General features: G+C 43.5%; 1 protein-coding gene across 4 annotated transcripts; it reads right to left on the reverse strand.

The window, feature by feature from the left end:
- Positions 1-4,229: 4,229 nt before the first annotated feature.
- LOC135490766 (bromodomain-containing protein 1-like) lies at positions 4,230-24,190 on the reverse strand. Of its 4 annotated transcripts, XM_064776228.1 has the most exons (17): positions 24,056-24,190; positions 22,700-23,415; positions 21,402-22,267; positions 20,933-21,086; positions 20,496-20,627; positions 19,683-19,811; positions 19,146-19,334; positions 18,387-18,510; positions 17,832-17,936; positions 17,381-17,485; positions 16,663-17,076; positions 12,691-13,392; positions 12,138-12,260; positions 10,857-11,069; positions 9,020-9,138; positions 7,789-7,931; positions 4,230-7,134 (listed from the first exon to the last, which is right to left on the reverse strand). In XM_064776228.1, exons 2-17 carry the CDS (start codon positions 23,390-23,392, stop codon positions 6,897-6,899), a joined length of 4,449 nt encoding a protein of 1,482 aa, XP_064632298.1. In that variant the 5' UTR covers positions 23,393-23,415; positions 24,056-24,190; the 3' UTR covers positions 4,230-6,896. The 4 variants fall into 4 exon arrangements, with proteins under 4 accessions (XP_064632298.1, XP_064632299.1, XP_064632300.1 ...); XM_064776229.1 differs by lacking the exon at positions 12,138-12,260; XM_064776230.1 differs by lacking the exon at positions 10,857-11,069.
- Positions 24,191-25,152: the final 962 nt, after the last annotated feature.

Genomic DNA, 25,152 nt, shown 5'->3' on the forward strand with positions numbered 1-25,152 from the left:
CTCACCCTTGATGCTAAGAGAAATGATAAATTCACCATCGCACTTAATTGGGTCTGGCTGCTCTCGTCTTGCCCACACCCTGAGAGAGTGGAGACAGTCACAACCACACCAAATTGGCGCAATATGCTCTACTGTCTTTCCGAAACACTGAAGAGGTTAGGACAGCCACAATCACACCGCATTGAGCCTGGCTGCTCTACTGTCTCTACGAGCCGACTGAACATGTACAAGGCGTAATTCGTTTAGTTGTATTACTTGTTCACAGGTGGCAGCACTACACATTCCGTGCACACATCGTAATTTTGATAGATCAAAAGCCAATCATCTCTCTGTTGTTAAATCTATCGTCATCTCGGTCATCTGTTGGAATCATGTTATAGTAATGACAGTATGATGAAGCCAGCATATCAAACAGCCCATAAACTCTTACTCGTGGCAGCTCCACAATACATCTTTACAGCAGTCGGAGAGTTGAGACAGCCGCAAACACACCCAAGTTGGCCCAGCTGTCTTCCTCATACATCGAGAGATGATACAGTCACAACCAGGCCGAATTGAACCTGGCTTCTCCACCATCTTGCCCATGAGCTGAGGGTTGAGACAGTCACAACCAGACCGAAGTGGACCTGGCTGCTCTACTGTCTTACTGCTCTACTAAGACGGTCTAGTCACAACAAGACCGAATTGAACCTGGCTCCTCCACTGTCTTGCCCATACGCTGAGAGTGTTGAGACAGTCACAACCAGACCGAAGTGGGCCTGGCTGCTATACTGTCTTGCCCATGCGCCGAGGAAGTTGAGACAGCCACAACCACACACACACCAACGTTGACTGACTGCTCTACTGTCTTCGTCCATAAGACAGATGATGCAGTCACAACCACACCAAACACACCCAAGTTGGCCCAGCTGCTCCGTTATCTTCCCCATACACCGAGAGATCATGCATACAGTCACAACCAGGCCGAATTGAACCTGGCTTCTCCACTGTCTTCCCCATGAGCTGAGAGTTGAGACAGTCACAACTTGACCAAATTGGACCTGGCTGCTCTACTGTCTTGCCCAAACGCCCTGATAGACAAGACAGTCACAGCCAGACTGCATTGGTCCTGGCTGCTCTAAAGACTGTCTTGCCCATACGCCTAAGAAGTTCAGACGGCCACAACCACGCCAAAGTTGACTGACTGCTCTACTGATACAATCCGAACCAGACCAAATTGGACCTGGCTGCTTCACTGTCTCATCCATACGCCGAGAGATGATACCGTTACAACCACACATAATTGAACCTGGCTGCTCTACTGTCGTGTCCATGCACGGAGAAAGAGATGATCCGATCACAACCAGACCAAATTGGACCCGGCTGCTACACTGTCTCACCCATACGCCGAGAGATGATGTAGTCACAATCACACTAATTGAACCTGGCTGCTCTACTGTCGTGTACATGCACGGAGAGGGAGAGGATACGATCACAACCAAACCAAATTGGACCTGGCTGCTTCACTGTCTCACCCATACGCCGAGAGATGATGTAGTCACAATCACACTAATTGAACCTGGCTGCTCTACTGTCGTGTACATGCACGGAGAGGGAGAGGATACGATCACAAACAAACCAAATTGGACCTGGCTGCTACACTGTCTCACCCATACGCCGAGAGATGATACCGTTACGACCACACATAATTGGGCCTGGCTGCTCTACTGTCGTGCCCATGCACGGAGAGAGAGGACGCAATCACAACCAGATCAAATTCGACCTGGCTGCTACACTGTCTCACCCATACGCCGAGAGATGATGTAGTCACAATCACACTAATTGAACCTGGCTGCTCTACTGTCGTGCCCATGCACGGAGAGGGAGAGGATACGATCACAACCAAACCAAATTGGACCTGGCTGCTCTACTGTCGTGCCCATGCACGGAGAGGGAGAGGATACGATCACAACCAAACCAAATTGAACCTGGCTGCTCTACTGTCGTGCCCATGCACGGAGAGGGAGAGGATACGATCACAACCAAACCAAATTGGACCTGGCTGCTACACTGTCTCACCCATACGCCGAGAGATGATACCGTTACGACCACACATAATTGGGCCTGGCTGCTCTACTATCTTGCCTGTATGCTGAGAGAGGATGAGACAGTCACAACCACACCAAATTGGCGCACGCTGCTCTACTGTCTTTCCCAAACACTGAAGAGGTCAGGACAGCCACAATCACACCGCATTGAGCCTGGCTGCTCTACTGTCTCTACGAGCCGACTGAACATGTGCAAGGCGTAATTCGTTTAGTTATACTACCTGTTCACAGGTGGCAGCACCACACATTCCAGGCACACATCGTAATCTTGATAGATAAAACGCCAATCATCTCTCTGTTGTTAAATCTATCGTCATCTCAGTCATCTGTTGGAATCATGTTATAGTAATGACAGTATGATGAAGCCAGCATATCAAACAGCCCATAAACTCTTACTCGTGGCAGCTCCACGACACATCTTTACAGCAGTCGGAGAGTTGAGACAGCCGCAAACACACCCAAGTTGGGCCAGCTACTCCGCTGTCTTCCCCATACACCGAGAGATGATACAGTCACAACCTGGCCGAACTGAACCTGGCTTCTCCACCGTCTTGCCCATGAGCTGAGAGTTGAGACAGTCACAACCACACCGAAGTGGGCCTGGCTGCTCTACCGTCTTGCCCATCCAGGTCTAATTTGGTCTGGTTGTGACTGCATCACAACGCTAACCGTTTTGGCAAGATGGTGGAGATTCCAGGTCCGTTTCAGTCTGATTGTAACTGTCTCATGTTTCTAGGCGTATCTACGCGGTAGGGTAGCCAGGCTAAATTGGTTTTCTCATGGCTGTCTCAACTCTTGCCATGCATGTTGACAGGGTGGTACTGCTAGGTCCGATTCAGTCTGGTTGTGACTTTCTCATCTCGCAGTTTATGGGCAAGACAGTGGACCAGCCACCCCCGATCCGGTTGTGACTGTCTTGCTATGTTGGAAACTCAGTGGAACTACCAGGTCCAATTCGGTCTGGGTGTGACTGTCTCAACTCTCAGCTTATGGGCAAGACAGTAGAGCAGCCAGGCCCAATTCGGTAAGTGGTTGTAACTGTATTATCACTCTTAGCGTATGGACAAGGCAGTTGAGCAGCCAGGCCAACTATGGCGTGGTTATGGCCATTTTAGTCTTGTTGGAACTGTCTTATGTCTTCTGACGTGTCGACATTGTTGGGAAGGCAGCAGGCCCAATAAGGTCTTCTAATTGCTGTCTGAAGTGGAGCAGCCAGGTAGGATTCGGTCTGGGTAAGACTGTCTCAACTCTCAGTTTATGAGCAAGACGGTGGAGTTGCCAGGTCTGATTCAGTCTTCGTGACCAAGTTTATTGGCAAGATGGTGGCGCCAACAGGTTCCATTCAGTCTGGATGTGACTGACTGTCTCAACTCTCAGTTTTGGGCCAGACGGTGGAGCCACCTCCGATCTGGTTGTGACTGTCTTGCTATGTTGTAAAGACAGTGGAACTGCCAGGTCTGATTCGGTCTTCGTTACCAACCAAGTTTATTGGCAAGATAGTGGAGCTGCCAGGTTCCATTCAGTCTGGATGTGACTGTCACAACTCTCAGTATATGGACAAGACGGTGAAGCCACCTCCGATCTGGTCTGGTTGTGACTGTCTTGCTATGTTGTAAAGACAGTGGAACTGCCAGGTGTGATTCAGTCTGGGTGTGACCGCCTCAACTCTCAGTTCATGGCTAAGACGGTGGAGGTGCCAGGTCAAATTTGGTCTGGGTGTGGCTGTCAAAACTCGGTTTATGGGGCAGTATAGCAGCAAACTTATAGGCAAGAAGGTCTAGCAGCCACCTCAGATTCGGTCTGGTGTGATCTGTCTTGTCTTGCCATGTTGGAAAGATATGGTGGAACTGCCAAGTCCAGTTGGGTCTGGTTGTGACATGATGTGCCATCCGACACATTTGAGTGGAGTTGGTGCAGTCACAACCACACCAAATTGGGCTGGGTTGCTCTACGGTCTTGCCCAAACACAATGATAGACAAGACAGTCACAACTTGACCAAATTGGGCCTGGCTGCTCTGCTGTCTTGCCATATATGCTGAGAGTTGGAACAGACACAACCAGACTAGCAGTTCAGCAAGAGAGCTGAGACTGGTTGAAAACATGAGATGTTAGCAAGCACTAAACATCAATTCACACAGATGTCATCATATTGTAATAGTTTATTTGAAGGAAGAAAGTAATAACACAGGTGAAGTGGGAAAAGAAAGCTCTGGAGTACTACTACGAACATCCACAGATACGGCTCAATTTTTACAAAGCTTTTTACGAAATCTATGAGAGTATAATTCATGGTATGTTTCAGTGAATACATGCAGGACTGCAAGCAAAGTGCACACCCGTCGACTATATAAAAATGAAAATATACAGCACGTCTCAACCTGCCAAGACAGAGCGACTTGCGCCTGCTTTTGCTGTGACGGGTCACATTTGGAGAACAAGACTATTCATTTTGTTAGATACTCGTTCTTTTTTGAGGGATCATTGTGAAAAGAATAAGCACTCATAATGTGGTAACACATCATCAATTGACGTCACCACATAGATTCACTTGCATGGAAGAAAGATTAGAATGAGTTGTGACCATTTCAATTCGACTTGATTGATGGAGCAAGAGTTCGAATTCCGATATATAAATATTCAGTCACCTCTGAGGTTTTACTCAAATGCTAGGCTATTAAATTCCAAGTACCTTTCACACCACAACCTGACAACACTAAAGTTATTCTACATTCCAGTCATCTTTTGACGCCAACATAAAATCAAGTTCATCAGCTAGAACTTTATAAAATACAACAAAATTCAACTTCTGCATGAAAAGACTCTAGTTTCTCCAATCTAAGACCATTTCTAGATATTCAAGAATGGGTAAATAATGTACATGTACATGTTTGATCCAACTCGAAATGCTCACTTAGATGTGACAATGGACTGGTGACACCAAGTTGTCAAATAGTCACATTCAGGCTTGGTCTTAGTGCTATTTCTATTGAGTAATAAGCAAAGAAATTGTCTTAGATAGGTGAAACTTAAGTAAACTCAGCTAAACACATCAACTCCCTTTATTTCCGTTTTTACAGTATTTGAAATGTAAACATACAATATGTTCTCCAGGTGTTTACGTACACTTTTGGATGTATTCCTGTGGTGCCTTTTACAAAGAAACTCTGTAATTCTTTACAGTATATATAAAAAAAAGCTGCTTATCTTGAAAGCCAGGAACAAAAGCCACATGACATGTACACAAAGCACAATTTCCATCAAATTTACGGAACCAAAACAGACTGCCACATGAAGTTTAAGAAAACAAGCAATAAAATCATCAACTCCAATAATCTAATCTACTTTCTTTCTAACTACACACTAATTAGCATATGCAAATTTATATGCAAATTTATTCTAATGTCACTGCTGAGCTGAGCAGGTCTGGCTAGGTATTCATGCTTTTTTGAGTATTCCATCCCATCATGCAATGCATTCCTACTCGATACACCAGGCATATGTGGTTAATTGAGTCAAACAACGTCATCTGATCATAACACTCAATAACTGGAGTACCAATCCTGAATGGCAACACAGAGTGAAGTTGGAAATTTGAATGCGTTTTCTTCAAGATACCACAGTTCTGGCAAGGACTGCTAATCAGATCAACCATGACATTTTCATCGGTGAAGACTCACAAAATGTACTGTTCAGCTTAGAAAGTCACAGGGGAGGGTTACTCAGCCAGCATGAGCTGTAACATTGGCATGGAGTCCTAATGCTAATGCTATGTTGCAAATGAAATTTACTGAAAGACATAACGCTTAGTTACGCTAATGCTTCCGTTAGTCTCTAAGGCAGATTGAGCAACTGGGCCCAGAACTAAAACCTACTTCAGGCACCAGGACAATATGGCTTGTTATATACACAGTTACAGTACCATGGTGTCCGCATATATGATCTATATGATATCTTCTTGATAAATACTCTAATATTTTCTCAATATTTACAATGATTTGACGGCCACCTTCAAAACTGAGGGTGATTTTTACAACATGAAATCTATTCATTAAAACTTAAGTTTAATGATTAAAATTTAAAGTCCAAAGACTTCAATCTCATCTTGTACACATTAAACTGTCCAACTACCCAATATGTGTACCAGGGACCAATACATTTCTTTCATCAATATCCCAAGTAGTGATGGCCTAATTCTAAATTCTAATTTGTCAATTTCACCCTCAGTTTCCAATACATACAATCAGGAATTAGAATAATCAATTCTTGATACTTGTATCAAGAATTGATTGTAAGTAACTTCAAAGAGAAAGCAACTAAATCTCTGAACCAGCCTCACTGAAAATTTACCTAAACCTATATTTTCAAGGTTGTAACATTTCGACATAAGATCATTTGGAGAGCCAATTAACCTACTAGTCCACAAGTTGTACAGCACGGGTGAAAATAACTAGCCCTCTTTGTTTTTCTTTGATTGGCAGTGAAAGCTTAGCATACAAAAGTTCCTAGAACATTTCCCCCGTACCAACGACACGAAAAGTCTACCAACATCCAAACAAAGTCTATCAACATATAGACAAAGTCTATCAAGATCCAGATGAAGTCCATCCACATTCAGTCTATCATGATTCAGACAAAGTCTATCAATATCCAGACAAAGTCTATCAGGATCTAGACAAAGTCTATCAATATCCAGTCAAAATCTATCAAGTTCTAGGCAAAGTGTATCTACACCAAGACAAAGTATATCAAGCCCCAGACAAAGTCTATCAACATCCAGACAAACTTTCTCAAGATCCAGACAAAGTCTATCAGTCCATTTTCTCATTCTTTCCACCAATTTCAAATTCCATCTCCGTGTCTGACTCTGATTCTGATGGCACAAATGGATTCGGTTCACCTGTCACCCGACACCGGTGCATTATGGCCTTTTCATACGCCAACTTGACTGCCTTACGAATGTTTGGCTTCTTGTTCTCAGCGAGTTTTGCCTTGTCTAGGCCCGAGTCGACGCCCAGCGGTTCCAGTTTACCCCTTGGTAACCATTGCCTGGAAGGAAAGTTGAAAGATTAGAAAACTTTTGGCCTCAAGGAATGCTGGCAAAGGATTCACTGTCATTTTTTGCTTTACTGGCGGTTGCTGATCCAAACTGGCCGGACAACAATTGGTTGGCAATTTCAGTCAGAAGCTGCAAGAGTCAAAACAGAAACCAGGGCTACATGGTTAAACATCTTCAGCTCCAGTTGTCTGAGGGTATTTGACTGTGGCAGAGAAATAAAAGAAATTAGATTGACTGTGATCCAGACCCATACCAAACATTGAAAGTAGGTCAGCTGACTAACTACAAAGCCCTTTCCACAATATTAGAATCAATAGAGGTTGCTTTTTAGTTCTCCTTGGCCATGCACAAGCTGCTTTTTTATGTCGCAGGATTTGAAAACAACTCTGAATTCAACTCCCGGTGAAAGTAGAACTGGACAGAAAGAAGGGGTACCCTCTCATATACATGCTTCCCGAAATTGGTGGCTTGCATTGGAACTAACTTTTTCCCCTTGTCCGTCATTAAAGGCATTCAAGTGTGTTGGTCAACCATGACTATCTCCTTTGTCCCTCCACCATAAGGCCTAGCTTCCCCTTATGACATCACTACTTCGGACACTCAGCGCCCCATTTCTGGAAAGGTGTATACAGATTCAGACTCACCACGTTCTTTTGGTGTCAAAGAAGAGAACTAAATAAACCAATTCATCAAACTTTCTCTGCAAACCCAAGACATCCTCTGGTGGTACTGGAATCGGGACACCGTTGTGGAAGTAGCCGGTCTTGGGCATCTTGGGGTTAATGATCTGTAAGGAGAGAGACTTCCATTAGGGAACAAATATCTTTTTGTTTTCCCAGTCGGCCTGAGATAGATGAATAGACATCTTCTTCTTCAGTGTTCAATCCTCCAAGGAGTATTCCCCTCCAAGGCGGGATGAGCGTGCTGTTTTTACCTGCTACTATGGTTAGGCACCAATAGGGTTTATTGGCCCAGTGACTCTGTCTTTGGCCAGAGGTAGAGCCCACGCAAGTTACTCGTGTTTCTCCCTTGACGGGGTTAGTTCCTTTCGAGCCACACTGGTTCATCCAGAACAATCTTGGGATGTCCCCGGGCTCCTATTGCGTGGTAACCAGCAGTATTAACCACTAGGCCATGAGGCTCCTCCAATAAATATCAAACATTTCTCAAACAATGATATGAATAGGTTACACAGCCAACATAACAACACATTTAGCAAGTCAGGCAGGAGGCATTGTCAAAACACAGAATGAAGACGCAGGAGTTGAGAAAAGACAAACCGCAAACCCAGAGCAAAATTGCACATCCAGAAACCATAGCGAAATTGGACATTGATTTGGGAGCGATGATGCATAATATGAGCTGGACTAACACATGATATGATACTGCCTAGCACAACAGATACCAAAATTAGCGATTCAACAAATTGAAAACCATAATAGTGTTACTTCAAAATTGACATAAGCTTACAAGCCAGAACACATACATGTTAAGCCTGTACATGAAATGAGGTGTGATTCTGTACATGGATGGTTCAGGTGCATTTCCATGTACATAATTTCCATAAAGACAGAACCATTACAGTATTTCCATGTACAGAACCACAGAATGAGGACACTGTATCTTTATCAATCTCCCAGGTGGCAGCACTACAATATTTAAACATTGTTCTTCCAATCATGTCATGAACAACATTTGCAGCTAGGTGTGAAGGTCGACGCCCCACCCTTCTTTTCATGTTGTCCATTTTCAGAAGAGCACAAGTCTGATCTCAAATGCTCCCAGTACCTCCCAAGTAGATGTCAAATAACACAGGTTCCTCTCGGGCGGTTTGTATTCCTGTTTACACCAAACCAGACTTGTTTTTATACTTACGAGGGCCGGGTACCAGGGGTAACCGCGGCATTTTGCCCAGACCAGATCGAGCGGTTCCAGGGGGACGAGGTCTTCTTCATCCTCATCCCAGGGCATGAAGCGTGTCTTGGTACGCACGGCTGAGAAAATGAAGAAAACATGTAGCTTGTGAAAAAGAACATTAGTATTTTGTTTTACAGATTTTGTAAAAGTGACATTTTCAGGCAAAAGTGATCCACCTGTCGTTGATAACATATATATGATTGGTGAAAAATGTCGTTTATTTCAAAGCGAATTATTACTTCAAGTGGATTGGTTGGCTAGAGAGACAGACTTAGGGGAGCTAATAGTGGAAATGCAGCTCTATACTTCTAAAAAATTTCTGTAGGGGAAGTTTGACAAGAACACATAGAAATAACTTTTTAAACTTCCAAGAGACATTTGAGGTAGTCATTCCTGTCTTCCAGCCAAATCCTTATTCGAAACAGTTGAATATGCTGGTGCACTTTGTTTCAATTTTCATCCATCCAACAAGTTGAATCATAAAAGGGTTAGAACAGAAGGGAAAGAGGTTATAGGATTAAGGGATGTGTTAGGTATTGTACAAGTGAACTCTATTGTGAAATGTTAGGTACCTAAGGGATCATCCAGTATAACTGCATAATTTCCGTTACTGCCATCACTGATTCTTGTCGCAGGCCCTTGCAAATGAGCAACTTTTGTTGCACGTAATCACTGGTCGCAGTGATTTAAATCGCTTGTTTGCGAGGTGCTTTTGAAATTGGTTCCATTCCAATATCATCTCTGCTCATGATTTCATGAGTCTGTCTTTTAATCTAGCCCCCAGTGAGAATAAGGTGCGTATCAAGGCGATGTCAATGGATGATCCCCAAAATGTAACTCAAAGTGCCTGTGAGAAAAGCTGCAGTGTTAACAAATTCAAAGAAACACAAATTGAGCGCAATCAAAATCAATGATCAAAAACAAGCAATAATCAATCAAAATTCAAATATCATGAACACAAGCCAAAACTAATCAGAGAAGCCTTAAGGTAAAATTCTGCAAAATTAAAAGAAGCCATGCATCGCAAAACAAAGTTTAACATTTGAACTGGCAACATGGAGAACTGTGGTTTTCGACAGACCTCGCCCACTAACTCCAGACTTTGAAGTGGCTGAGCTTTTACTGGACTTGTAGCAGCTCAGGTTGAGTTTTGCAACAACGGCTCTGTCCTTGTCTAAGTGAAGTCGCCTTCCAGGTCTTGCCACGGAACGTGCCGTTTTAGTAACTTTGGCTGGCGCCTTGAAAAGTTGCTGATCTTGAACTTTGTATGTGGATTTAGACTGGCGAGTTGATTTTGCTCTTGTGGCATGCACAGGTTCATTCTCGTCTTTACTTGATGTGGAGCCAGCACTTGCTCTGGTTCTTCGTAAAAGCAGCACATTAGTGACTTTTTCAAGCCGGAGTCTGGCAGTTTTCTGACCATGGCCTCCTGTTTTTCCACAAGATCTCAGTGCATGAACGCCTTGGGCCGGATCCAAAATCTCTTGCGACGTTTTAGATCTTGTTAAGTGCTTGGGTTTCTGAACTACTTTAAACACCGATTCAGCGGTTTGGATGTTGACCTCTGTTTTATCAGCAGACTCTATTTCATCAACTGTTGGTTCAAACGCTGCTTCTCTTTCACCGACTGGCATTTTATCACAACTTTTTGTCCGATTTCCTGACATTTCAACCGCAGTTTTTATTTCATCATCTAATATTGTGCCTAAAATAAAACCATCACCAGATGCATCTACATGTTTCCGAGCAGACGCCACAAGATGAGACGTCGTTTTATCAGCCACGCTCAGCTTACCAAAAGGGCTAACACTTTCATCTTCAAGCTCAGAAGATTCTAAGTTCTCCTCACTCAGTACATTTTCGAACTTTATCTCATCGGACGTTTCTGCATCGTTTAAATTGCTCGGCGCAATGCAAATTTCTGAGTGCCCTTCCTCTGTACTTGTTTCATCTTTCATTGGACATTGATCGTTCATTTTCTGCTCATGACCTTTGACCTTTTGTTCAGCTAGAAATAAGAGCAGCAGTACTAGAAGCAAGACGAAAACACACAAACGAGCAAACAGACAAATCAGACAAAACAAAGATACAGGGTACATATGATTATTAAGTGAGCCAATTACATTATCTTGTCACAACTTTAAATATAATTGAAAGGCTTGTTGTTGCCGACAAGCAGAGAGACAGTGTCGTCATCTATCATAAGAACTTTGCATTGGAAGTGCATTTTGAAGGCAAAATTGAAAGTGAAGACTGGCTCATTTAATTGAACAGACACAGTGTTAAAATCAGAACAATATCACTATCACACAGGCATGCGAACTGACAAATGAGACAGACGATGAACACATCGCAAGTGCCTTTTAATTGCGATTAGAAAACAGGCGGGTTCTTTTGGGAGGCACAGATAGCCAAATATCTTTGTAAATTTTTAGTCCATCTGCTGTTGGACCACCCCACCCGATGGAAAAGTACAGGAAATATACAGTATCAACAATGGAAGTCAATTTGTGATAAGAATTGCTGTTGAAACGTTTACAAATTTAAAGGCTCTTTTTAACACCCATATGCAACTAGTTTTCAAATATTATAATTGAGTTAGGTTCACACGAAATGGTTGGTTAGGATCGGAGAGGAGGTAACTCAAACTCACACTATGATACTTGTATTTGCCCTCTAAGTGATAGTGCCAGTGATTGAGTGCATAGGCTTATGGCAAGCCAGTCTCTTCTGTTAGCATTTGAAAACAATGTTTTCCAGATTCAGGTGAGAAACCGCCCCTGTCAGAGTGGCATAGCAGTATGGCTGACGTTAGAAACTAACATCACGACCTGTCACCTGAGGCCATGGGTTCAAACTCCCAGAAAGGGAAAGGGAGGGCGACTCTCTGGAATTCCCCTTGTCAGTTTTAAAAAACTTGTGAAACTTTTTCCAACCAAATTTTATGATTAAACATCTAATATTGTTAATGTTATGATTATTTTTCAAGAAGACTGTTTGCAGCTTTTACCACAACCAACCAACAGAAGAGAATCTTCCACCACCAAAACAAACACGAAATGGTGCCGAAATATACCTCGATCCGTCCTACGCAAAGAGGCAGGTTTCAACAATTCACACCCATCATCGGCATGCTCTTCCTGACCCTCAATTGCGCCCTCTATACTCGCCGCACGGCGTTTTTTCTTCTTTTTATGCGCTAAAAGCAACAAGCAGCAGACAGGGAATAAGCAGCGATGTGACACACAAAAAACGTAACCTTCAAACTAAGGACTGAAGATGGGCAGCACGCAAAAAAAATCAAATTTAAATTTCTTCGATCTCTTGATATATTTCTAATCAGAGAAGCTCGACAAACTGGCACTGATTTTAACATCCTTCAGTCCTCAGTCATGCCAAAGACATTTCTGTTCAAGATCTGCTCAACTGGTAGTTCATGGTCAAGGTGCAGTATTGAGATACACCCTATGATAAGCTCACTTACAAATCCGGTTACAAAATCAAATTTCCGTCTTACCCACAAAGGCTGTTTGGAATATTTACAATACCACATGCAGGTTTTCAAAACATTTCAGACAAACTAGACGTAAACAACCAAAACCATTCCCGAATTGACAAACTCGACCTACCTCGACGAGAATAGCGTGGTGTCTTATCGTCTCCGTCTCCACTACCGTCGGAACTGGCGTTACTGGAGGAGTCGGAATCACTCGTGTCAGTATTACTCGTCTCGGAGGATGTATCGGATTCCGAGCTGCTCAGAGACCGGTCGATACGATACTGAAGAAAACTCTCCCGCTGTTGGAGATTTTTCGGCGATGGTGAGCGAGGTTGTTTCGGCGACTTTGGTGACCGAGGTGAAAGAGGTTCACTGACGGACATGGATCGTTTTGGCGACGCGACCGACATCGCTTCAGGTCTTTCCGTCGTGGTTGACATGCTACGTTTCGGCGGCGGTGCACTACTCATTTCTGCGATGCTGGTGCTGGCAGCGCGCTTGCGGCTTTGTCTCCCTGGAGACTTTGGTGACTTCATTGCGTCATCTTTGGCTTTTTCAGACGGTTCCTCCTTATCACCATCAGGGAAAATCTGGGGCTTCGGTTGTTTGACTTTGGGTGGTCGACCGGGACCTTTCCGCAGGGGTTGAGGTGTGGCGTCTAACTGTAACGGCTGTGGTTTGCGGGTCTTCAAGGCTTTTTTGCTGAATAGGACCGACGTCCTTCTGTTGACACCAGATGGCGACGGTGACGCTGATGTTGTACTCGTATCGGCGGGAGGCTTTTCAGATGTTTCTGACGGGGCCGCAACCTCCGTGCCGCCTTCAGTCGATTCTGAAAAAAGTGACATTGATTGAGTTAAAATGATAGGTTCAAATTTGTAAAGTTTTTCCTGGCAAATCTCAAAAAATCGTGCTGAAAACAATAAGGCTCATCAAAGTAAATAACAGTTTGTGGGTCAACTAAAACAAACGAACCTGAATGAAGCCTCAGAAAAGACACAAAGACATGCATACTTTGAGATTAGTTTGACATCATCAGTGTACATTAGAACCTCTCTATTAAGGACACCCTCAGTACTGACAAATGCTGCCCTTAATAGAGAGGTGTCCTGATTAGAGAGGTCAAATTGAATGGAAACAACCAATTTGGGACCAAAACTAGTGTCCTTAATAGAGAGGTGGTCCTTGATAGAGAGGTGTCCGCTAAGGGAGGTTCCACTGTACATGCTGTTAGTATGTCTTTGCAGTCAACACACCAACTGCCAATGCCATGCAGACATCTTCAGACAAGTCAGTAATGACAACCTGCTTGCTCAGCAGAAAAAGCAATAGCACTTTAGTTTTAGTAGGTTTTAGTTATGCTTTGGGCTACACATGGGCATTTTTGAGATGCTACGCATATGAATGCTCATTAGTCACAGGTTAAAACAGAGGCCATAAACTTTCGAATTCTGACATGAGATAAAGTTTTCCAATCAGATATCAGTAACTGGTTGGTAACTGACAGTGCAACAGTCATCACTGATCTAAGTGCACTGAGTAAAGTGACAACCAGCTGTCTGACAATCAGCAATATGACAAACATGATCAAATCTAATTTTGTTCAACTGCAGTTTAACTTGTTTCTAAGTCAAAGTTTGGTATTACTATCACAATCTGACAATGTTGGTATAACAGAACAAGGTTCACATAAACTTAATAAAATCATGCAAACTTGTCCCCATGACATAAGGATTACTCACATCAAACAAAATCAAAAACAGTTACAACTGTCACCCCAATAAAAAAACTGACACAACATTAAAATGTAGGATAAAAAAGTGCTTTGGAAGAAATCGACAACGTCTCAATCAAAACATTTCACCACGAGGGAAACTAGAATAGAACAGATAAAAGGTGAAGTTGAAGAGAAAATGACTCGGTGTGCCAAGCAGATAATAGCCTTGATTTCATTCATGCAGCGTATCCTTGGTCCCAATTCAAACATAAAAATGTTTTTTTCATCTATGCCATTGTGACCTGCAACGATAATCACCGCACTCTGCGTCAAAAAGACCTCCGCGGGTAAAGCTAATAATCACTGGGTTTGACAATTATTGCAGGTCGCTGCAATCACTGATTTTTGTCTCAAGCACCCCGCAAACGAGTGATTTTTGTCACATGCGATCATTGTACTTGTAGGGTGTGGCATTTCGAATTGCTTGTCTGCGGGGTGCTTAAGATGAAACAGGGTGAGTTCTACGGCAAAGGAGACAGTAGCGGTAGGAAGAAACAGCCAAACCCACCGCAGGCCAAGTCAGTGTTCTCCACAGAGCAGGGTTTCAGCCAGGGGTGCATCATTTTTCGGTTGTTCCCCATTTTTCAGTGTTATCATGCAATAGACAGAGCAAGAGACCACGACTTTTCAAATATTGGGAAGCGAAGAAAAACATGTCATACTGTATTTTTCAGTATTCCCAAACAATGAGGGAACTCACACTTACAGGGGACGATATTTTTTTGGAAAAACATTATTTTTGTGTAAACTATGCTAGACTCATTCAGTGACAGTGATCAGCACTCCCCTTCATCTTTGATCACTTTCAAAAAGACCAAACTCTCTTCCAGTTTAACATTTTTCTTTCTCTGCAGTTGGTAAAAAAACCCAATTGGAGAATTTGTTTCTTTCTCATGCGGAAAACACTGCTGTGAAAGGCCAAAGAAAAGTAGTTGTGGTTCAAGTCACTGATCAATTTTCATCAGTACTGGTTCATTTAAAAGTCCAGATATCTTTTTATACACGAAATTTGTTTGTTTTTGAATGACTTATTTTTCTTCACAAAATATCATAAAACAAGCAAACACAGTCTTGTTATGGCCCTCTACATCTGGTTAATCATGTCAATGGGATAGCAGGCTTTTGATAAGTTGGTTTCTCTGTGGTTTTCACCTGTTTTGTCATTTTTCTGCTCCTGAGCCTTGAAAAGGTACGGTAGTAACTGCACCCCTATTACTAGCGAATTCGAATAGCCTCTCCCTGATAGTGGCCAAAGAGAATAGGCAACCACATCTATAGAACCACATCTATTTTTTTGTAGGCCTAAAAAGCTTACTTTGACACCGGTCCTAAACTCTGATTGGTAATCTTCACTTATATCTCAGGATCACCAGTGTTAAAGCTCTCCTCTGGATTAAAAATGAAAATGTTAAAAAAATCATACCACAGAGCTGGCCTCATATAGTTGCGTGAAAGGAAAAAATTGTTAAAAATATGTGCTGTGAAAGTGAATTAGGAAGTGTCCACACCTGAATAAAAAAAAACACAACATTGAAATCTACCCAACCTGTTTTCCTCAGACTAAAATGAAAATAAGGACGGAACTTCTGTGCGATCTGTACTTATAATGACTTGAAAGCACTATCATGAAGTTCAAGGGAACTTCTAGTATTTTGTGAGAAATGTGGGATAAATTTTTAAAATTTTGGCCAGACATGGTAGAAAAGAGAAGAAAACAGGTTGAACCAAAAAATAGAGGTCACCCATACACTGGTAATCCTAAGAAAGATTCTACACCCTTACAATTTTTTGGACCTCTGACAAAAACCACCTTACCATTTTACCAAGTCCAGTGCTTGTGACCTTTTCAAAAACGCTGCCGTGAAAGCTATTTAGCAACCCGTTCATAGTTGTGCAAGACTGGGAGAGGCGTACAGTCCAACTCAATATTAGCAAAAGCAAGTATCATACACCCAGCAAGATGCTTAAAGGACACTTGGAAAACACTGCAATCATTCGATCATGCAAACCATTGTAGCAGTAAAAGCCTTGCCCGAATTAGAAATACATTTTGAGTGAAATCAACATTTCTCAATCAATATGTTACAAGACTATAAAGTGGTGAGACCCTACACCTTTTCTTTTTGAAGTATTACTTGTAAACCTTCGCCATTCTATTTCCAATCATACAAGTTCTTCTCACAAATAACATCTCAGTAGAGCGTCCATTCCGAAGGCCATTCGATCCTATTGTGATGGTGGCCCACTCTGAGAAAACTACTCATGGAGAACACCAAGTGCCAAGGACAAGCTTGTCAAATGCTAACCAAAATAAACAGAACCTACTTATTTCTGTGGCAACTGGTGTTGACGTCTGCGGCTCTGGTTCAGATTCACTCTTCGTACTTCTCACTCTTGGCCGACCTGGCCGCCCTTTCCTTTTCTGAGTCGCCGTACTGGCAGTCTTAATTGGCGAAGGCGGAGGTTTTAACTCAGAAAGTTTTGGCGCCGATGGCAGTTTTGGCGCTGTTGTTTGTCTTGGCGTTGTAGGGGCCTTGGGTGTTGAAGGCGCCTTAGGTGTTGTTGGCATTTTCGGTAAAGGTGACTTGGGTCCAGGAGATCGAGGAGATTTTGGTCCCGTTGACTTCACCCCAGGAGATTTTGGAGCTTTCGGTGACTTTGGTACCCGTCCTAATTTCAGGGGTGGGGATTTTGGCGACAAAGGTTCAGTGGCAGATGAGTCGTGGTCAGTCTCAGAATCTGAAAAATTTAGAAAAAATGTTGAAATAATAGTGGCTTTTACATAGCATTTGTGAAGATTTTTACTGACTAAGGTCTGTTTCAATATTATAGGCTTCCAGAGCAGGACTCTCGAGGGGGTATCTCCATCCAGCTCTACAGTGCTTCACTTTAGTTCGAGGTTGAGTTTAACAAAAGCAGAGCAATCGATTTATCATTAAAAAATCCTGATAAATTGACTATTATGCAAAAATTATTTGAAAGAAAATACGAAAATGGTGTTTTTGCAAGTGATTATTTTCCTGTTTAGATTTCCTTGACTTACATCTGTCATCTGGGTCATTGCTCGTGTGTCCACGCTGAAGAGCCAACTGTCGACGAACCTTCACAATCTCTTTCTTGATTTGTTTGGCAAGTTTTGATTTTCTTCCTGCAAGGAAATACAAGTTCATGAGACATGCATGTACTAGATGGATGGGGAGGGGGGCAAGGAATGGTGTACACCTTTCAGAAGTATTTACCAACCATAAAAAAATATCATGTTTCTCACTTGGTGGGATATTTTGCTTGCTCAGGCAAAGACGCTAGGTACAAGGAATCTCAGTTTTACAAGTCATTCAAAGCACAAAGCGATCCAGGACTGAGTATCTTGCAAAAGAACACAAAGATGAAAGAGAGTAGAGCCTTCCAAGAGTCGAGCTAACAAATACTCAAACACTTCAGACCTCAATGCCTAACTTCTGGATGATCCAGAAAATACGACCACCTGATCTTACCTCCTTGTTTGATAGCATTAGCTATATCCATTTTGTCGAGTAAGATCCGCAGTTGTTCTTCGAGTGGCATGTCGGCTCGAACCTCTGGTGGCAAGAAGCTCTCAACTGAAAGTGAAGAAAATCACGGTGAAAATATTGGATGCAAAGCACCACCCATCTTTGGAATAAGTGTCGTGGACCCTAGTATTAAAGTGGAGCAGACATGTAGGCTGCCAATAAGTGCCCACTTCATGCTGTCATCGGGAGTTCTTTCGACTTGGGTCCAGTTCATCCATATTGTCCTGGCCTCCTGTTTCTGTCGAGAATTGCCACGTGGTCCTCGGCCTCCCTGGACGCGGATTGCCCTACAGATTCTACCCGAGTGGATGCTTTGTGATGCTGTTCTTTACTGCCCTAATACGATCCAAAGATCTGTGGTCTGAATCACAATCTTGATTTCTTTGCCCTTCTTTCATTGTTTCTTAATGTGAGCCAGCATTAGCAACTAGCTTTTATCACATATCAGTACCTGCTAAAAATATTTCAATGATGGGCATTTGCTGAGTTTGTACTTACTACTTTCTAAAGTCTCTGGTACTTGTGGCGTAACGGGAGGAGGTTCCGTCAGATGTAAACCAGTGTCTGGATCATATCCAATCTTCTCCGCCATACGTCGCGAGGCTCGGATGATTGCACCACCCTAGAATTTGACAAAAAAGGCGTTATGTGATGCAATTAGAAAATATTGAATCACAAAAAGACACCATCATATGACTGTTCACTCACAACTTGACTGTTTGGCTGCAATACAGGGTGGGTATCCTTTGCCTTGCCTCAATCTGAGCTTCAGGAAGTGAGATTATATTGGTCCATTTCTCGTAACTGCTCGTCTAGTGAAGCATATTTATTAACGCTACCCCTTGAGGTGACGAATTTGTCTCTGAAATCACAAATCTGTTGTATGGAACCATCTAGACTACCAAGAGCAAGAAAGGAAGCCAGAGCTATTGTGGGAAAGGGACGAAGGGAAAGACAGCGTATGAGAGGGGAGGGGGCTGTGGAGAGGGATTTGAGGGCTGCCAGCATAAACAGGAATATCCATGCCCTCTCAACTGACGGAAGTCACCAGCTGACTGTCGTTGCTCAGGTAGCGACATAGCTGCCTCAGTTATCTGATGATGATGATGATGATAAATCACAATTGTAGCCCAAGGCGACACAGGGTGATTAGAAATAGGACAGACCTACCCAATTCCTGGATTAACTGCCCTAATACCATGGATAATTGCAGCAGTGGATCCCTTATTTAAACATTGCAACAGGATGACAACCTACCACGTCTCTAAGTTTGACTGCCGCCCTATAAAATACTGTATCCTTGGCATTATATGTCATACAGTTTGAGATCATCATGTTGAAGTCCGCCTCAAAGTCGTCCATCTGGTTATAGTAGTGACCCTCTATTTTATCCCGCATCGTTTGGAAATCCATGGGATGTTTGATGTAGTCTAGGTAGTCAGGAACCTGAAACAAAGCACATGGAGAATTAGAGGTAAGGGTTCAGGCCCAAGAGGCAAATTATGAGGCACTGTCACAAAAGAGTATACACGTCCCAAGGCCTCCCCATGAACTGATAGAGGTCACATCAAGAAACTGGATAACAATCTCTTGCGTCTCATTTTTCTGTACAACCTCCACCAAACCTTATATTACAGGTATGTTTCTGTAGAAAGCACAGAGTGCACATGGACTACACTACACTTAGCTACTTCAGGCCAGTTTAGAGAGCTCAGTGGCACTGGCCGAGTCGCCAACCCATGACCTTCCGATCACAAGCAGGACACTCTTCAACTTAGCCACCACGCTACTTACCTCTTTCAATGAGACAGGTTCAGCGAATATGTTTGTGGTGTCCTTCTCCTGTAGTTGGTCAATTACCGTCCTCAAGAAGACAACGAACGGATGCAGCTGCATCTCGATAGTCAGCTGATGTAATCGCAGCTGCAAGTGGTAGCCAATAGACATGGAGGTGGGGTAAGATTGAATTACATGTTAAAGAAGGAACATTACGACTGCCAAGAGAGAGGACACCATCGGTGACCACTTCAACCTAGCTAGCCACAAGGGCCTAGACGACGTCACAATCACAGTGATAAAAGTCATACATGGTCCTCCAGGTCTCGACACAACAAGAGACCTCCGACTCCGAAAAGAGTCTAACTGGATCCACCACGCCAACCACCGCACAACGAAAGTTGTGTGTGACGTCATCAATACATTTATGGCGTCATGGGGGATAGCTGACGTCACGCAACAAGACGTTGAACGTCATGACGTTTAGGACAAATTAGCGAAAATGTTGGTCTGACATCACGTCAGTCACAACGGTAATATACAGCGAAGGTGTCGGTAGCTCAGTTCACAGTTGCATTTCTTCTATCATTTCATAATTTAAGCCATCAGATGCCATGAAAACACTGCTAATAGTAATATGCACAAAAACTTCCAGATTTTTCCAGGAGAAGACCCACTCCAGGAAGACAGGAAAATCACACCTTCGGGGCTCTCTGGGTGGAGCTTTGCTCCCCATTTCAAAATTTCTGGATCCACCAGTGCATCTGGTTAAATCTATGCGAAAAGAAAATCTGCTTTAAGTAAACAAATGAAGTCTGATACTAGACTAACCTGTTCTCGCTTGAGCTTCTCACGTTTTCTGATGAGCTCCACCAAGAGCCGAGCCTTCTCCAGATCTTGTCGCAGTCGCTGCCAATACTTCAGCTGCGCCTTCAGCTCATTACTCTGTTTGTCATTTTTCGTCTGAAAAATCCGACACAGGATGAAATAAAGATTGATGCAAGAGTTTCAGCCACAATCTTCTGCTTGCATTAACCTCATAAGCATTTGCTTTGTTGGAGTTGAGCCCAATTATCAGCAAACTGACTTTGTAGGGCCAGTCAGCCAAGTCCAAAAGACAAAATTGCTTTGGGGTTAGTTTAATGAACACAGTGAAGAGAAAATCAGGAAATATCCTGGATACATTTCACAAATTAAAAAATTGTCAAGAATAAACAGTGATCCGAAATGGATCATGTCCAAAGCTTGAGCTACAAAGGATCATTTACCTGCTCCTTATTTCTCGACATGTGATTGGATTGTAACCGCCTGAGCAGTGGCACACCATTCCTTGACTGTCTCTTCAGCGTCCAGTAACTCTGTAGTCGTAGCACAAACGGTTGTTTCTTGGCCAGGGAGATTCGGGTGGCAATTTTACTTAGCCTGGAATGGAAGATGGGATGGATTAACCTTAGTGTACCTATGTTGGGTACTTATTCACACTGCACATTTGTCAAGCCCATTCAATCTAAAATGGTCACCAGCCGCCAAAGACAGATCTGGCAAGCACCAGGTCCCATGCTCGTTACTCATTGGACAACAGATTATGAAAGAATTCAGAAAGTAGATCGGCCCAGGAACAACTTCGTACTCTTCCTAAACGCTAGCAGGACTGGAGTCAATTTCAGTTTAATTCTCCTACATACTGGAGGTTTGAAATCTGCTACATGTAGCGGTGATGACTGGATCAATACGTACCTATGGGGAGGAATCATTGGTATTGACACCACAGGCATAGCATTTCTCTTCTCGGCTAATATCTTGCGTGCCTTCCTCATTTTCTGTCTCGACTTCGCCTTGGCAACTTTAGCGGCGATGGACTTGTCCTCATTCTCATCTCCATTGTTTATCATTGGTCCGTGTCCGTGGTCGGCCGGCATGTGGACGTCACAAAATGCAGTCTTTCTAACACTCACGTACACACCATTTACATTTGTCTCTCTGATTGGTTCAATTTTCATAAATAATCCCGCTTGTTGTGCACATGTCACATGGAAAGCAGTATAGCAGTTTGTCTTGTGGCACTGTATGCAGGCTCCAGCACCGCGTTGTTTACAAATATAACACATGAGTTTCCACCGGGCTGGTGGAATGTGGTCAACACTGTCTATAGGTTCGAGGAAAACCGTATTTGCGAAACCCACCTCCGGGATCCATAACGCGCAAACAACATGAGCCCAGCGGCCATCGTCAGTCTGTTTGAAAGCACCACCTTTGTTTGGACACAGGGAACAGTCGACCGCACAGGACGGCGACTGCAGGCAGCGCCGACAGAGCCATTGTCCCTCGGGTATGTATGGTACGCCGTAGCACTCCTGGTGTACCGCAAGATTGCACATGTCACAGAATAAAATCACATTACTGTTCTGGCATTCACCGTCCATGCAGATGGAACAGACTGCATCCTCATCGATGGAGGAGTGTGAGTCTTGACCCGAGGTCTGGCTTTGAAAGAACGCCTCCTTCTCGAACCTATCCATGAGCGTTTCAAAGATTTCTTGCGTCACTGATGATAAATTTTCCTTCTTACGCTTTTCATTGATGAGCTCCAACCACGCATAGTCCTGAAATACAAAAGAATTAGACTTTAGAGAGGAACATGATATCATGCAAACAAGATGTACAAGTAAAAGGGGATCTTCACCTGACATGTCATAAAAATTTCCAGGTATCCATATGATACCTTTCAAGATACGAGTCCCAGAGAAGTCCATCCTCTAAAACCATTACGGACTCTCCACCCGGCCAGATGTTTTGACGGGATCTCCCAGTTGACGAGGTCATCGTACCAATGACATAGACGAATTCGAAGAAGACCAATTAGTGCCAAAAACATATCAAATGTGCACACTCAGAACACGTCCGAAGCCCTAGGCCGACTTGGGACAATGCCTAGAGACACGGCGATCCTTTGTTCAAGGTGAAACGCATGACTGGTCAGTGCAAAAACAAACTTCTTCGAAATAAAAATCATTTTCAACAGATGATCACATTACCTCTTCATCCATGTCATATTCAATTTCATCATCCAACTCATCTGTCGATTTCTCCATGAATCTATAATAGTTGCTCGGTCTGGCTGGAGCTGGCGGGCATTTAACATAGTCCATCAAAACCTTATAACTCGCTTCTGGCAATTTGGATGCTGGATGCGGAGGATGAGGTGTGGCTGCGATTTCTTTTTTCTTTGGCTCCTTTCCAGGTTTACTGAGCGGGACAGGCTTTTCAACCTTTTCCTCCTCAACCACTAGTTTCTCGACTTCATTTTCAACCGCATCTTGAGTCACAACAGACAACGGTTCGAATATATTCAGACGGTGTGTGCGACCATCTAAGTCAATTTCCACAAGACGTTGAGATTCCGCGTAAGTTAATGTCCGCTCTCTTGTCGGTCCTCCTCCACTCCTGAAGTCAGGTGGCGTAGGTGACCTACGTGATCGGTGATGAGCTAAACGGGCAGCTGATCTCCGCCCGCCACCTGGCTTCTTTTTACCAGAATCGGATGGGGCAGGCGATGGAGCACTGCTGTTATTTTCTGGGTTGTCATGGTCAAATTTGTACAGGTGGAATCTTATTCCTGAATAACTTTTGTAGACTCTGCCGCAGTCTGGCACAGGGCACTTGTAGGGTGGCTTGGTGGCCTTGAGATTGTCACAGTAGATTGAGAGATCGAAGCCTAAAGTCGGCATCTTTGGAACATTTCCTGCGAGTCCTGAAATGAAATAGAAGTATTGGTTTGTGAGATACAAACTACATTTAAGGACATGACGGGTTAGTAGATATATTTGGTACTGGCCTTTTGCCAAACATGACTTTCTGCATTGCTTGTTTCAGTTTTGCTTTGTTTTATATTTAAAAAAAGCAGGAATGGAATGGTTTATAGACTTTAGACGACTGTGATATACCTGCGATTCCCAAATCTGGGGAATCGTACCAGTACTCCTTTTTGCACACCCCCCCTCCCCCAGTTTAGGGGGCTAGTCGGCCGTTCCACCACCAGGTGGCCATGCAGGGTTAGTTTTGTTTTATGAACCAAACCATTTCATTTTCAACAACACACACAAAAACCACCACACATTTTTCACTTGGCCACAGCCCCAGACAAAGGCCGCTAAATCAAGCAGGCCAACGCCGGTGAGAACCTGCAGCTTGCACGATCGAACAAAGGCGAGTACCCCAGATAGCGAAGCCAGCTGTGTGTGTACAAAATGTACATAGCGAATACACACAATCCGGCTATTGATGCAGAGCGTAACGCGTCGGCCAAGCCGCGATCGAGCAACGAAAATCGGACAAAGAAACCGGACAAAATCACGCGATTATGCAACGATGGCGACATGTATCATACAAACCTTTTGGTTTTCTAGGTTCTCTGGTATCTCATCATGCTATTGGGTGTGTTTTTACCCAGAAATTAGCAAGTATTTTTGTGCAATTTCTAAACATTCGCTCTGTATACAATCGATTTTTGCTTTGCAGGCGTCTGTATTTAGCGGAAATGCTCCGTGTCAGGAAACTACACATCTGCGCATTTCCTCTATCATTATCTTATAGCGCGGGAAAATTTAAAAGACTATTATGAGGCGAAATAAGGCACCACGTGGCTTGTCGGTTGAGAGGCATAAAACTGATAAAGAAAGAAAGAATGAAAAAAAGAATATTGACAACTAAATAAACCACTCCTGCTTCTTATGACTTCTGCAGTGGTGATTTCTATGGGTGACTGACTGTTTGACACACCCTGTATATTAAATAACCCAACTTCGGCCAAACACTCAAGTGCCAGTGGGGCAAAATTCCATCCCTCGATGGACCAATCGTATAAGCCATCGCCTGTCCGGATCAGCCTGCGTCCAGGATGATGATGGGCGATCGACCAGCGAGTTGGGCGAAGTACAATGAAGAAGCCGCCTTGGCTTGATCGGCCTACCATCCGTCAATCGAGGAACCTTGCCTGACTGACTACCTCAGTGTATTCCTCATAGCCGTGATAAAGAGTCAGATTAAGGAGCCATGATATATAACATTTTAATGAAAAATCTGTTTTCTTCCCAGAGAGTTGATATCGTTGAGGTAGATAACCTATTTCAATTGTTCATTCTATAAAATTTCATTTTGATCGAAATTTTGGAATTCGGCACATCCAACTCCACAATCAAGGTATTTTGGCGACAGCCCCACCCCATCTCAGTCTTCTTGTCTTCCCAGTTTACTATTACTTGGGTGATATGTTCTGCACTCCGGCAGACGTCAGCCTCACTCCCGACACAGTGGACCGGCCTCGTCCTCTGAAGGAAAGACGATCGATGAAGAAGTAGACGGCATATGAGTCGAGCTCAGACATGAAACTATTCTTTTCCAGAGCATTGAAAAATGGCCACAGTGTCTTTTTCCGTCCTGGTAGCAACCCTCTGCCTCCTCCCGCTTGTCTTGGGGGCACCGAGCCCGC

This window comes from Lineus longissimus, chromosome 7, assembly GCF_910592395.1.
Source record: "Lineus longissimus chromosome 7, tnLinLong1.2, whole genome shotgun sequence".
NCBI lineage: Eukaryota > Metazoa > Nemertea > Pilidiophora > Heteronemertea > Lineidae > Lineus > Lineus longissimus.

Bases quoted from the DNA above. Each gene is read 5' to 3' on its own strand.
- LOC135490766 (XM_064776228.1), bottom strand. From the start codon at position 23,392: ATGCCGACTTTAGGCTTCGATCTCTCAATCTACTGTGACAATCTCAAG. The intron at 19,812-20,495 runs GTTAGTCTAGTA...TACCACTTGCAG, and splicing joins AGAAGCTCAAGCGAGAACAG to CTGCGATTACATCAGCTGAC. The intron at 7,135-7,788 runs GTGAGTCTGAAT...CTTTCCTTCCAG, and splicing joins TTTGACACCAAAAGAACGTG to GCAATGGTTACCAAGGGGTA.